We start from the raw sequence: 15056 nt of genomic DNA, 5'->3' as shown, positions 1-15056 counted from the left end.
CCTAACAGGCTTGAGCCTCATCCTCTCCCAATGGACTCTCTTCCCGGTCTCCCAGCCTCCAGTCTCCCCATCTCCAGTCCATCCTCCAAATAGCCCCAGGGAGGACTTTCTATCAGCTCACAGTGCATTTAATACTCCTACGCCTAGAAATTTAACCAAAGGAAATAATTCTGAAAAAACAAACAGAAAAATGCTCAAGAAGGGGTTTGCTTCAGCGTTAAGATTCCAGAAATACTGGCAACAGTGAAAAGTCTACCGCCTGTGTACGATAACCCTGCCCCTGCCCTGCCCCGATGCCGGACCAGCCTCCTGAGCATCTTGGCTCTGCAGCAACCAGCCCCACCCCCACTCAACACCCTGGCTACATCCCCAGGGCCCAGTTTCCGCCCCCATTCAGCCCCAGTAAACCTCGGTTCTCCGCCCGCCCGCAACCTACCCCTGCCCCCGACCCAGCTCAGCTGGAAGCCCCGCCCACTATCGGCTCCTCCCATCGCCACGCCCTCACCCGGGGACCACGCCCCTTACCTGCGCCACCCGGCCCTGGAGCTCGCCCACCTCGCGGGCACTCTGCTGCTGCAGCTCCTGCACTTTCTGTAGTTCCTGCGCCCGTGCCTGCAGCACCTCATCCTGCCGCGTTACCTGCAGCAGTGGCTTCACCTAGGGGGACAGGAGGGATGGTGGGTGGCTGGCTCCCACCGTGGGAGGCCGCTGCGCTCAGGAGCTAAGAACTCACGCTCTGAGCAGGGCCGCATTCCTGGGTTCGCATGCCAGCTCCTCCACTACTGGCCTTGTGACCTCATCAGTCGGAATGAGTGAATGACTTCACATTTGCCAACAGCCTAGAACAGTCCGGGGTACATTGCAAGCAGCGCTAAATGTGTCCCTTTTTTGCTACAGGGTCCCTTTGCCTACAGGAGACACTGTGCCTCAAAGTTCTTAGTCCAACGTCCATAGTGAGAGATGCACTTTACACTGTGTGATTCCAGGCTGGAGTGACAGGCCAGCCCCCCACACACATGAATAACCGAAATGAAAAGTTTCACCAAACCACACTCCCCTTTGCTAAGCGGGATATACTCTGCTCATGTCTGTTCTATTGCTTTTTCTTTGGTTCTCCTCAACTCCGATTCTTCTCAACTTCTCTACTGTATTTGATTCTTTTTCTATTTTATTATCTTCCTTTCTGAGCTAATTCATAGCATTTATCACAGCTATAACTTTCTGTTTATTTGTGGGATTCATTCACTGATGCCTGTGTGGACAAAGAATGTTGCCGGACGTTGCCTGACATATCAGTAAACAGACGATGTTGAGGCCATCAAGCCGTGAGCCACTGCAGCTGCCCCCAACGGTGCACCCTGAGGGGATTCAGGATGGAGGAAAACAGGATACTGGCCCTAGGTCATTAAGGTGCATATCAAAGGAATAATTTCATTCAGCCCAGACTCTTGCATCTTCCCATTCAGAGAAAAGCGCTATATTCATTAACTCAAGATGGCTGGTTTTTCTTTAATTAGCAGTAATCTTGATGTTTGACTACCTTGTTTTGTTTGTTTGTTTGTTTGTTTCAAAACTCCTGTGTATCCCGGCTCCTCCCTTACCCCTTTGGAACAGTCCCTCAGAGCTATCTGAGGGCTGTATCCCGGGCTAAAGTCCTCAGTAAAGCCCCAAACAAAACATAATTCTCAACTTGTAGGTTGTGTATTTTTTTTCAGTCGACACCTGGCAAACCACACCTCCTGTCCCCAGACCTAGGATAGGCAAAATTTTTCTTAAAGGGCCAGCTAGGAAATATTTGAGGCTTTGCAGGCTATCCTGTCTCTGTTTTAACTACTCCACTCAGCTGCTGTAACTCAAAAACAGCCACAGACAATACAGTAACCAAACCAATGGGCATTTACAAAAACAGGTGTCTGGCCCATGGGCCATAGCTTACCAACCCCTGCCCTAAACTGTGGGCTCCATGGGGCAGGGCACTGTATTTTTTTTTTTTAATTGAAGTATAGTTGATTTACAATGTTGTGTTAGTTTAAGGTGCACAGCATAGTGATTCAGTTATATATAACTATATATATTCTTATATATTCTAATATATATATATATATATATATATATATTCTTTTTTAGATTCTTTTCCATTACAGGTTATTACAAGACATTGGGTATAGTTCCCTGTGCTATACAGTAGGTCCTTGGTGGTGGGGCATTGTCTGTTTTTATTTACCATTTTATTATTGTACCCTCAAAATTTACTGGCACATAGTAGGTGCTCAGTTAACATGGACTGAGGGCATGTAGGCTGACAGTTCAGACGTCATATTCAGAATTACACTGAACAGCTGTGTTTTTGCCTCCAAATCTCCATCCTCTTTCCTGCTCTCCAATTTCCCATTGGGAGAACACCCTGCCCCGAAGCTCACACACTTGGCTCTGCCCCTCTGCATTGGGCAGGCATGTGATGCCAGCCTGGCTCATCTGATGTGTACTGACTGGTTCTGGGATGGTCATATGACTCCAGCCAGGCCAGTGAGAGTGAAACCTGGGATTCTGGCTGGAGCTCTGCGATAAGAAAAGACCACACTGGCCTAGCTGGTGGCCGCCATGTGGGAAAAGTCTGCAGGGATCATCATGGAGGCAAGTCACATGGGAGGCACAGAATGTCAGATAACTAACATTGTTTGGGCCCTTGTGCAATAAAGGGTTAACTCAGCAGGTCTGGGTTGTTCAAACACTGCACATTTCAAGGAAAGGACTGGCCCTTGGCTGGTTCCTGGGAGATCATCTCTAAACCTTTGGATTATCCTGCCTGATAAGAGTCCTTTGTTTACCTTGACCTCTGGAGGGGCTGGAGTAACTAAGGTCAACCATGTGGACAGTCAAGGGGGTCAATCACATGCCTATGAAAACCCTAGACACTAAGGCTTGGGTAAGCTTCCTTGGTTGGCAATATTCCATATGTGCCGTCACACAGCATTTCTACAAGAATTAAGCCCTATCTGTACAATTCTACTGGGAGTGGACAATTGGAAGCTTGTGTCTGGTCTCTCCTGGACTCTGCCCTATGTGCCTTTTACCTTTTCTGATTTTAATGTCCATCCGTTCACTGTAATAAACTGTAACCATGAGCATAACAGCTTTTCTAAGTTCTGTGAGTCCTTCCAGTGAATCACTGAATCCTAGGGGGTGTTAGGGACCTCAACTCAACCCTAGATCCAGCTGCACCTAAAGCTGTCCCATATCTTTTACCCACGTTGGTTTGAGTCAGATTTTTTGTCACTTGTTACCTCAAGAATCCTGATGAACAAAAGGTGGGCTGATTAGTCCCATTTTACAGATGCACAAAACTGAGGCCCAAACCAAGAAAGTCACTTGCCCAAGCAGACCTGGCCCCAAGGACCTGTCTCCTTGCCACTTGGGCCACCTCTCCAGGTGCCCTCACCTTGATGAAGAGCCGCCACCACTGCCAGTGTCTCAGCTTGAGGTAAGCCGCACAGTTCCGCTGCATCACCCTCAGAGCACTCTGCTGCTGTTGGCGCTTCTGGAAGGCCCTGGGTGGGGAGATGGGTGGGTGGGACAATGGAGACTCAGCCCCTCCAGGCCCTGTCAACCATTATTAAATGCCTACTGTGTGCAAGCACTGCTCTATTATCAGTAAATCTTGTTGGGTTCCATCTATCAGTCTCTCTGCCCTTGACTCTCTCTGCCCTGTTCCCTCCTCTCTGTTCCCACAGCCTCAGCCCCAGTTCAGCCCCAGCCTCATCTTCCACCCACTGGACCCTCACCCCAGCCTCCTCCCCAGCTTCCCAGCCTCCAGAGAGGGCTTTCTATGTCCACAGCTGGCCCACCCCTCCCCTGCTCCTCAGTGCCCCTGGATATGGCCCCTGCCCCTCTGCCTGGTGTTTGGGGAGTCCTTTATTCTCTGATCCTTCCTCTGGGCCAGTTCCAAGGGAGAAGGAGACTCTCCTGAAAACTCCCTGCATTCCTGAAATGTACCAGGCTCTCACATCACTGGGCCTTGGCACAAGCTGTCACTCCTGCCTGGAACACCTTTCCCATCCTCCTTCATCTACCTGGTCTGAAGGGCCTCTCGCTGTACCTGTATGACCCCCATCAAAGCACATCTCGCCCTGGACTGTGACACTTTGTGCCCGTGTATGTCTCCCCCTCCACATTGGAGTCTCTTGAGGGACTGGCCACTAAGGTGATCACACGGACCTGGCTTGCCTGGGACTTTCTCTGTTTTAACACAGGCAAACTGGGATGGTTGGTCACCCTATGGCTGAGTCTAGCTCTTCTCTGTGTCCCCAGCATTGCTCAGGAGCCTCAGGGACTGTAGAACCAAGAAGCCTGGGCATCTAGTGGCTCCATCCTTTTGTTTCTCAGCCCTTCTACCATCCTGGAGGCCCTGCCATCTGGAGCCAACTGATCAACTCCTCCCTGACCCAGCCTCTGGGGCCATCTGGTCAACCTCTTCCTGACCCAGCCCCCTGGGGCCATCTGGTCAACCTCTCCCTGAACCAGCCCCCTGGGGCCATCTGGTCAACCCCTCCCTGAACCAGCCTTGGCCAACGTGACCCCAAGAGATAGTGTGGAGCCGCACTTGCGAGCCAGGTATCCCCGGGCAGCTGCCTGGAAGGACACAATAATGTCTGTGACCTTCAGGTCCCGCTCTTCTTCTAGCTGGGCCAGAACCCCCGCCCGGAAGAAGATCTTGCTTTGTCCCACGCGGTAGAGGTTGGGGTCCAATTCCAGGGCCTGGATCTGTGGGAGCGGGGAAGGGGTCATGAGGAGGAGGGGTGATGAAAGGGGAGGCTCCAGCTCAACCTCCTCCACCACCTGAGACTGTGCACACACGTTCACACTCGTGCACACACCCTCAGCCTCCACCCCACACTCACCATCTTCTCACAGGCCTGCTTCCCATCCATAAAGCCCTTGGGGATGGCATTGGGTGTCAGGATCTCGTACCTGAAGTGGGTGGGGAGGGGTGGGGTGGGGGTGAAGAGTAACAGCAAACTGTCACCATGGCCAGGCACTGGGTTCAGAGTGACAAATAGCAATAACAACAATAACAATAGGAACAGTAAGAAAAACAAATATTTAAGTACTACCGAGGGCCACACACCAGGCTGAGAGCATTAATACCACCACCAATGGCAACATCACCAATATGTCCTAGGCGTGTCCACTCCTAGGACACACCACGTACTGATTACGAGTGTTTAATTACACCAACACCATAGGTCATTGAGACGTAAAAGAAAGGTGTGTCTCGGAAGTGTGAGAATAACAACAAATAGGGGCTGATGTTCTTGAACTTATTACGTGTCAGGTCCTGAGCTAAGTGCTTTACAGCTGCTTCTTTCACATTTCTCAGTGCAACTCCAAATTTTAAAAGTACGTTTCATAAGCACACATGTGTCTGTCCTCAGAGCCTTTCCCCTACTGTGCCCTCTCCCTGGATCCTGACATTTCATTAAAAATAATGCATATTAGATATACAACATATATACACACATATATAAACACACACATATATCATATACATAATATTATATATTAATGTCATATATTAATATGCCATATTTTTTGACTGGTGATTGAGAAACGTGTGTGTGTGTGTGTGTGTGTGTGTGTGTGTGTGTGTGTGTATCAGAGTTTCTCAGTCACCAGGGATCTTGTTAAAATGCAGACACTAATTTAGTTAAGTCTGGGGTGGGGCCTGAAAATGTGCATACCTAACAAGCTGTCAGGCGATACTGATGCTGCTGGTCTGGGGACACGTTGAGTATGAAACTGCAAACCTGCGCTGTCCAATGCAGCAGCTACTGGCCACATGCAACTACTGAGCCCCTGAAACATGGCTGGGGCAACTGGGCAACTGGATTTTTAACTGCATTTCACTTTAACTAAGTGACATTTAAATTTAAAAACTGAAGCAGGGGGGACTTCCCTTCCCTGGTGGGCCAGTGGTTAATACTCTGAGCTCCCAATGCAGGGGGCCCAGGTTCGATCCCTGGTCAGGGAACTAGATCCTGCATGCTGCAACTAAGATCCCACACGCCACAACTAAAAGATCCCGCATGCCACAACTAAGACCCAGCACAGCCAAATAAATCAATAAATATTAAAAAAAATAAAAACTGAAGCAGTGTAAAATATTTTTCTGTTCAACACAATTTCTTTCTTTTTTTTTTGGCCGCTCGTCATGGGGATGTTAGTTCCCCAACCAGGGACTGAACACGTGCCCTCGGCAGTAAAAGCAGGGAGTCCTAACCACTGGACCACCAGGGAATTCCCACAATTTCATTGTTTTGATAGGACTACATTTCACTTTGACCACTGGAAATTTAGTGTCGGAATTGAGACGTGCTACTGGTGTAAGACATACACCGAATTTCGAAGACTAGGTAGGAATAAAAGACTGCACAATGTCTCACTACTAATTTTTTATATTGATTACATGTTAAAATGATCTAATATCTTGGGTGTACTGGGTTAAATAAACTCTTGTTATCATTAATTTCACCTGTTTCTTTTTACTTTTAAAAATATGGCTACTAGAAAATTTTAAATTGTATATGGGGCTCACATTCTCTTTCTATTGCATGGTGCTGCTATATACAGCTTGCATGAAGCATAATTTTTGTTATAATATTCACCATATTACTGGCTTCTTATATGTTGATATTTTTTTCTTCTCTCCCATTCGACTGCGTTTTTTAAAAAATAAACTTATTTATTTATTTATTTATTTATTTATTTTTGGCTGCATTGGGTCTTTGTTGCTGCACGCGGGCTTCTACTCTTTGTTGCGGTGCGCAGGCTTCTCATTGCGGTGGCTTTTGTTGTGGAGCATGAGCTCTAGGTGCACGGGCTTCAGTAGTTGTGGCACGCGGGCTCAGTAGTTGTGGCTCACAGGCTCTAGAGCGCAGGCTCAGTAGTTGTGGTGCACGGGCTTAGTTGCTCCGCGGCATGTGGAAATTTCCCAGACCGGGGCTGGAACCTGTGTCCCCTACTTTGGCAGGTGGATTCTTAACCACTGCACCACCAGGGCAGTCCTCGACTGCATTTTTATAAGAAATGCCGTTTGCGATATCCAGATCGCAACATAGTACTCTATGCCCTTTCTCTCGGGGAGCCCACTGAATGGGGGCATTGCTCTCCCATATCACAGAGGAGAAAGCTGAGACTCAGTAACCAAAGGAACGTGCCTGGAGGCCCCGCCCCTCCACTCGTGCTGAGGCCCCACCCCTGACCCCTCCCAGAAGTATCAGTCGGGGTGCTTTGGATGCAGGCGTGGTGGCTTCCAAACCCGAGCCCTGCCCCACCCCATGCCGCTCACCTCTGCCGGAATTCCTGGAAGAGGATGCGGTTGGGAAAGCCCTGGCGACAGATGCGGATGCCCTCCAGGACGCCATTACAGCGCAGCTGGTCCAGCACCAGCCGCGGCTCCAGCTTCCCAGCCTGCAAAGAGCAGTCACAGACATGCGAGGTCAGTGGCTGCCACACGGAGGCGCCACTCATTGGATGGCAGCCGTCAGGGGAACTCAGGTGGATGGCAGTTTGGGCAGGTCAAAAATGGTCGGCAATTTCATCTGGTTCAACTTATAATTTACTGAGCACCTACTACGTGCCAGGCAGAAATGCCTGCCCCAGGGAGCTCACTATCCACTGGGAGAGGTCGACAATAGATGAGGTCAGGACATCACTAACAAACGTCAGAAGTAAATGAGTACTAAGTGCTAAGGGGCAAAGAGCAGAGGGGAGGGAGGACGGGGAGTGCTGAATTTGCATAGGATAGTCTGGGAAGGTGACGTGTGAACAAAGCACGTACATCATTATTTTTGGTAGTTAACTTTCATTGCCTTTTCTTTCTTTTACCTGCTTTTTTTTCCCGCCAAAGTAATACACAAATGGTAAAAATCTAAACACTACAAAAAAATTCAAATTATACATTCTGAAAAACAACTCTTGCCTTGCACAGGGCCCCGGAGTGGTCAACACAATACCCAGTTTTTTATGGAGCCTTCTAGATCAGTTGTTCTTAACCCAGACTACACACTGGAGTCCCCTCACATGCTTAAAAAAGAAAAAACAAACAACAAACAAAACCAAAACCAAAGAAAAAAAAAAAAGCCCTGGCCCTGGGCTAGGGCAGAATATAAATATCTGGTGGGGAGGAGGGTTAAAAAATGAGAACCACCATTCTGTATCTTTTTCAAGGGCTATCTAAGCATATATGTATTTATTCATCCATCAAATGTTTATTGAATATTCACTGTATGCCACACAATGTGTTCTAGGCATTGGGGACTCAGCAGTAAAAAAGGAGATAAAAGCCCCTGCCCTCAGAATGTTTATGTCCCAGCAAAAAGGGAGTTTCTGTTTATTTATTATTATATATGTTCCCTATTCCTTGGTAATAACGCTTCCATTCTGTGGGAGGGAGGGCGCTATTCCTCCCCCTATGCTCTCAGTCCGTGAGTGGCTAGGACTGACCTCATCCTGGCTCCAGACATGGTCATGTGACTCAGGCCAGGCCAATCAGGCTGGTTCAAGGGTGGGCACAAGAGCCATCCTAGGCCAGTGAAAGCCAGCCCTGGGACTTCTGCTACATCCATGCTGCCAGAAGCTCTCTCTTTCCTTTAGGGTTGCTGAACTGAAAGAATGAAAGCCTGGAGCCACTGGTGGCTGCCAGAATGGAGACAGAATGGAGACAGAGATTCATCAGAGAGGAGGCAACACATAGAAAAGCTGGGCCAAGCAAAGGAAAAAGATTCCTGACGTCACCGTTTGAGCACCTGGATCCAGCTGTGCCTGAACCTATCGTGGAATCTTCAATTATGTGAATCTATACATTCCCACGTTTTTTTTTTTGACCGTGCCCTGTGGCTTGTGGTATCTTAGTTCCTCAACCAGGGATGGAACCCGGGCCCTCGGCAGTGAAAGCGTGGAATCCTAACCACTGGACCGCCAGGGAATTCCTGATACATTCTCACTTTTGCTTAAGCCATCTTAGTGGCTCTCTCAAAAGAGCCCCAAGGAAATGGCTGAAAATAGCTGGAAATTGGAAATAATATATAGGATGGTCTCACAGTAACATTTTGGTTTTTTCCCTCCCTCCCTCCCTCCTTTCCTTCCTTCCTTCCTTCTTTCCTTCCTTCCTTCTATCATTCCTTTCCTCCTTCCTTCCTCCATTCCACCCTTCAACAAGACATTTGGCAGGCTTGAGTGGGGAGGTGCCTAGCAAGGTCAGGAGACTGATTACATAAAAGGGGATTGAGAAAACTAGTAAATGTGTGCTATATTACAGGATCTCACTGTTGCTAAAAAGAGATGTTGGACTGGAACTTGACATACTGGTGGGAACTCATGGTTTTCAATATATACAGATAGTTATCGAAATAAACATAGATGTAAGTGTGTGTACACATATATGTGTGTACATGTGTATACATATGTGTATGCATGCATATACATTAGCGTGTATGTACATAGCTCTATTTACTGAGCGGTCCTGGGAGTGACACCTTGATACCACTGAGCACACCTAGCACCCAGATCTTAGACTGTAAGCACCATTCTCCACTTAAAAGGACCAAGGCTCCTTGGAGAAGTGGCTGAGCCCATGTATGCCATATTTCATCAAATAAAAGCCACTATCGATTGTAAAACACACTGTTATCTTATATACCACCAAGAAAGAAAAACTCTTGTCAGTTAAACTCTGACAGGCCTTTGATTGTGAGCCACATCCCAACTTCAGAGATGCTAAGATGTCACAATAAATGTGTCTTAGATTTGATAAAATATGGTATTTACAGCTATGAGAAAGGAGACACACAGACACACACAGATCCACCTAGTCAATAACCACAGCTCCTACTTTCTGAGGACAGTATAAGCCCCAGGCACCTAGTTTCACCTTCTACTATGCTGACCCTTCTCTACAGGGCCTATTCTCTGATTTTCCCAACAAGAAAACTTATTGGTGGCCTGGGAGGCCAGGCATGGTCTCCCCACACTTACATGACACTCCCGGCTCCAAGGGTCTTTTTTCCATCCCTTGTACCTTTCATGCTCCAACCAACCACTGGGCTTTTGCACAAGCTGTTCTCTGCTTAGAATACCACTTATCCTTCTGAGCTCAGACCTCACCTTCTCCAGGGAGCCCTCCCTGACTTCACTGTATTCCCACTACCTGGCACTTAGTAGGTGCTCAGTAAAACTTAAGTCCCATGAATGAATGAATTTTCCTAACAGGGCATTGAGCCTGGGAGGGAAAACAACTTGCTCGAGGTCACACAGCCAGTCAGAAGTGAGCCTGGGGCCAGACATGGTTCCAGCCACATCCAGCGACTGGGACTTTACCCACTGCCAGAGCTGCCTTCCCTCCCCGGGCTGGGTCACTCACCCTCTTCTCGTGGTTGGGGATGATACAGCGGACGAAGCTGGGGTTGGTGTTGCTGAGTGTGGCCATGAGGCGGCTCAGGGACTCCTTGTAGAGCTGTCCCACCGTCCGGAACATGCCCCGGCGTGGGCGGCCACCAGGCGGGCCATCCCCAAGGCTGTTCACCTGCTCCAGCCCCACGATGCCCTCCACTGTGGGAGGAGGGAACAGATGTAGAGAGAGAATAAAGTCAAAGGTCAGTTTTAGGGGGCTGGGTTGGCCAAAGGTCAAGGATCTTATTATTTATAGGACCTGGCACTTTACATATGAAACACGTCTCACAGCCTAGTAAGGTAGGTATTATCAGCCCATTGGACTGACCAGCAAACTGAGGCTCGGAAAGATGGAAGACTGTGCCCAAGGCCACACAGCTTAGGATCTGAAGACCCAGGATCTGAACCCGGGCAGTATGAATCTTCTCGAACCCTGGTCTCTGACCCTTCTTTTCCATTTTCCTTATCAGCAAATGATGATGATGAAGATAGCAAATGCTTCCTTAGCACTTATTCTCTGCCAGGCACTGCTCAAAGCACTTGACATACATCAGCTTATTTATAAGCCTATAAAAATCGTTCCCATTTTACAGATGAGGAAACTGAGGCACAGAGAGGGAAAAGGGCAATAACCACAGCTGCATTTTCAGGAACTTGAAACAGTGTCACATTAAAAATGTAATGAAGTCTGGCTTTATTACGATATTTGAAATAAGGCAATATTTAAAATAAGGCAAAAAATTAAAAATACATAAATAAAAAGAAATGAAAAAACATACAGTAAAATAAGGCAAACTCCCTCCATAGTCACCATTTTCCCAGAAAGGCCTGATTTCATGATAATTTTTTTTCCCTATTGTCATTTGATGCTGTCACTTCAACTAGTGAGAAATACGCACTCCTTTGTCTCAAATTCTATGTACTGAATCATTCCCAGTTTCTCAAGGACCTGCAGCTGGGGCAGAATCTGATGGCCTGCAATCCCCAGTCATGAGGGTTATCAGGGTCAACTAGATAACTCGCTCTGAGGGCAGTGCCTGGCACACAGTGGGGGCTCAGATATGGCATTTCTCCTCCCCAGGTTCAAGTCTCTCTCCTACCGCCATGCTCCTAGTTATTATCAAAAGGATAATTATCATTTATTAAGTTCTTATAGCACAGGTAAGAGCAGAGGCTCTGGGTTCAAATCCCAGCTCTGTCCCTTACTGGCTGTGTGACCACAGGCAGGTGACTTAACCTCTCTGTGCTTCCATGTCCTCATCTGTATAACAGGGGTAAGAGTACTAACAGCTGCCTGATTAGGTTGTTCGGAGGATTCCATGTGTTAATAATGGTAAAAGGGCTTTGCACAGTGCACAGCACATAGTACGGGTTCAATTAATGCCAGCTGATACTATCACAATTGTTTGTACTTTGACATGCGGTTTAGTTAGAAGAAGGCCTTGTGCTGTTACAAAGAGTCTGGAAATTGCTAAGGGAGCCAACAAGGGGTGCAGACGGGAAAGAAGAGGGAAAGATCTCTGTATGGCAAGGAAAGGGGACAGACGTTCAAAACCAGGTTACCGGTCCAAAGGGCCCACCCTCCTTGTCTGGCAAATCTCACCCGTTGATGCACAGCAACACCCACCCCCTGACGGAGAAATGGCAGAGCCGTGCCTCCCTGAAGATCCTGGGGGCGACGGTGGGAAGGAGCCAAGGAAAGAGAACTGCTGCAAGCCCCCGTGTTCTGGGTGGGGGTGAGGACAGATGGGGGGAGAGGCAGGGAGATGGGATGGGAGATGCAAAGGGAGCAGCATGAGAAGAGGCAAGAAGAAAAAAGAAGAAAGGGTTATTAGTCAACAGCACAGAGCAAAGCAGGAGGAGAAACCTGATCCTGGCCATGAACTTTTAAAGCCAGGAAGACTGCCCTGTTCAGCTTTATGATGACTAGTGAGGGCATCAGTGTTGGCTGAAAGGGCGAATGTCCTCTGAGAATTTAATGCCTGGGGGGAAAAAATCTCTCTCCCTAGAGGTTGAGTCTGTATCTGTTTTACTAGGTATCCCCTTTTGCCCTGGCCGCCAGGAAGCTCAAGGACTAACTCAAGGCTCCCACCCAGCTTGTTGTGTTTGCCTCTCTGAAGAGAGCTTGTCTCATTTGCCTTTTCCCCTGGGCTACCAGGATGTTAGGTACCCAACTCTGGGCTGTCAGGATGCCCGAAAGCAAAGCCAACTCTGGGCTCAGGGCAGCTGTAGTAGAGACTGATGCAGAATTGGCCCCAATCCCCCACCCCTCTCTGTGACTTGCAGCTCCTTGAATCTGGGCTGGCCTTGTGACTTGCTTTGTTCAGGAGAATTGTGGAGGAGATAATACTGTGCGGGGTTCCAGTCTAGGACTCAAGAGGCTTTGCCACTTCTACTTTCTCTCTTGGAACACTTTGAGAGCCAAGCATATACAGGGTGGAGCATGTGAAGGATTAGGGGGAACATCATGTGCCCATGAATGTGGCACAAATTTTAAAGAAGTTGATGGGGAAGATTTTCAGTCTGAAGGAGATGATTCTCGGCAGAATCTGGTTCTGTTACTGAACGTCAAACAATGCTTTTCAATCCCTCTTGTATAAACTATATGAGATACTAACATCAAATTTCTCTATCTAAAATCAGCTCACCATATCAAGGTGTGCTATGCCCTTTCGCTCTGTGAGTTTGTTTTGGGAATGACTCATCTTGCTTATTTTGTTCTCTTGTCTAATTGCATGGGCTGGCGCTTCTACTACTATGCTTTTCACTTCAATAAAAGATTAAGGCAAACTGACAGATTCTGGAAACCTAGAATCAGGAAACCAAGATGCTGGTTCTGTCAGTTTTATAAAATCATCTCTCAAACCTCCTCTAAGGATGGAGGGCAAGAATGGACAGGGCTTGCTGGTCTGAAAGTGTCAGTCTGAAAAGACTGATGGCCAAACTCACATGGGCCTTGTTGGAGCAGGAAAACTCCAAAACTATACCTCAGTTTTTGCTTTTTTTCTTCTCTGAATCCCTGAAGGGAACTTAGGGAGAGATCAACGAGAGCAAAGCCCAAAAGTTGACTAACCTGTAAATACTGCCCTTCTGAGTTCTCTTGTTGTTATTAATTCTTTTTCAGTCGAATCTCTTGATTTTTTTTTTTTTTTTAGGGATCATATGCCATCTACAATTAATAACTTCGTTGCTTCCTTTTGAATATTCATATACTTATTTCTTTTTCTGGTCTGATTGCATAAACTATTATTGCCAAAACAGTGTTTCACAGCAGTGTTGACAGTGGGCATCCTTGTCTTGTTTCTGATTAAGGAGGGGTGTTTTATCATTGAGTGTGATGCTGGTTTGAGATATCAATCAATCAATCACTAATTGGAATCACTACTGTAAGGCTGTCTGGCCTACTGGCACCAGTTCTGCCTCTGAGCAGACAACTCAGGTTCAGAACTCAGACTCTGGTCTGGAACAAAAGTGTTCACACTGTGAGCTGGGAGAAGGGATGCACAGAGCTCCAGGGACAGGGCCTGGGGAAGCGGGTCCTCACCGTCTTTCCAGATCTCTGCCGTTAGCCGGTCTGCGCTCTGGTGAAGCAAGGCTGCGACACTGTCATTCAGAGGGTCCATGTTTTTCATCAGCCACTCACTGGCCTTGTAGTCAACCTGAATGAAATTGGGCAGAGGAGGGCGGTGGGATGGGGGGTTCACCAGCACTGCTGATTTCCCAAGGAGCCTCCCAGAAGCTCTGAGATTCCCAGCTCTGGGGCTCACCACTCAGGAGAGAGCGCTGGTGGACACCTTGTGTCCGTATCCTGAACTGCACCCACCCGCAAGCATGGTCCCTCCCCCTTTCTGTACTTCCCGTAAGAGGACTCTGCCCACCTCCAGGACCTCATCCACCAACACTTCTTTCCTTATTCATTTAGCCACTCTGGTCCTCAAACGTGCAAGCTCGTTTCCACCTCAGGATTGTGACCCCTGCCGTTCCCGCCACCTGTGATTCCCTCTCCGTGGATTTTCACACGGCCAGCTCCCTTCCACGGAGTCACAGTCTTGACCACCACGATCCCCTGCACGCGTTCCCCCCCCACCGGACAGTGGCTCCCAGAGGCCAGGGCCTGAGTCTGACTCACAGCCAGCAGAGGACCGGGCACACAGGAAATCTTAGCAAATGTTTGGAAAACAACTGAGTTCTAGAACAGAACACATGGGTCTCCTACCCCCCAGCCTTTGTGTATGCTGTTCCCTCCACCCGTTCTTTTCTGGCTACGGGTTACTCATCATTTATTTTATTATTATTTTTTAAAATATTATTTATTTATTTGGCTGCACCAGGTCTTGGTCGTGGCATGCAGGCTCTAGTTCCCTGAGTGGGGATCGAACCCCGGGCCCCCTGCATTGGGAGCATGGAGTCTTACCCACTGGACCACCAGGGAAGTCCCTACTCATCATTTAGACCCGGGATTGGCAAACAATGGCCCACAGGTCAAATCCACCTCCTTTTATAAATAAAGTTTTAGGGACCTCCCTGGTGGTGCAGTAGTTAAGAATCCGCCTTCCAATGCAGGGGACGCAGGCTCAATCCCTGGTTGGGGAACTAGGATCCCACGTGTC

At 48.1% G+C, this 15056-nt stretch overlaps 1 protein-coding gene across 2 annotated transcripts in view; it reads right to left on the bottom strand.

Annotated features, from left to right (window-relative positions):
• Positions 1–15056, bottom strand: part of MYH14 (myosin heavy chain 14) — an 87566-nt gene that overhangs the window by 40822 nt on the left and 31688 nt on the right. For both annotated transcript variants that reach the window (XM_068527447.1, XM_068527448.1), the window contains 7 exons: positions 13991–14105; positions 10418–10605; positions 7346–7467; positions 4899–4968; positions 4601–4761; positions 3440–3548; positions 526–657 (listed from right to left, as the gene is read on the bottom strand). In XM_068527447.1, coding sequence (XP_068383548.1) covers positions 526–657; positions 3440–3548; positions 4601–4761; positions 4899–4968; positions 7346–7467; positions 10418–10605; positions 13991–14105 — 897 coding nt within the window. The remainder of the gene's footprint in view (positions 1–525; positions 658–3439; positions 3549–4600; positions 4762–4898; positions 4969–7345; positions 7468–10417; positions 10606–13990; positions 14106–15056) is intronic.

This window comes from Eschrichtius robustus, chromosome 19, assembly GCF_028021215.1.
Source record: "Eschrichtius robustus isolate mEscRob2 chromosome 19, mEscRob2.pri, whole genome shotgun sequence".
Lineage (NCBI taxonomy): Eukaryota > Metazoa > Chordata > Mammalia > Artiodactyla > Eschrichtiidae > Eschrichtius > Eschrichtius robustus.
Note: the sequence above shows the minus strand (reverse complement) of the source record. Positions and strands in the feature narration are given on the sequence as shown.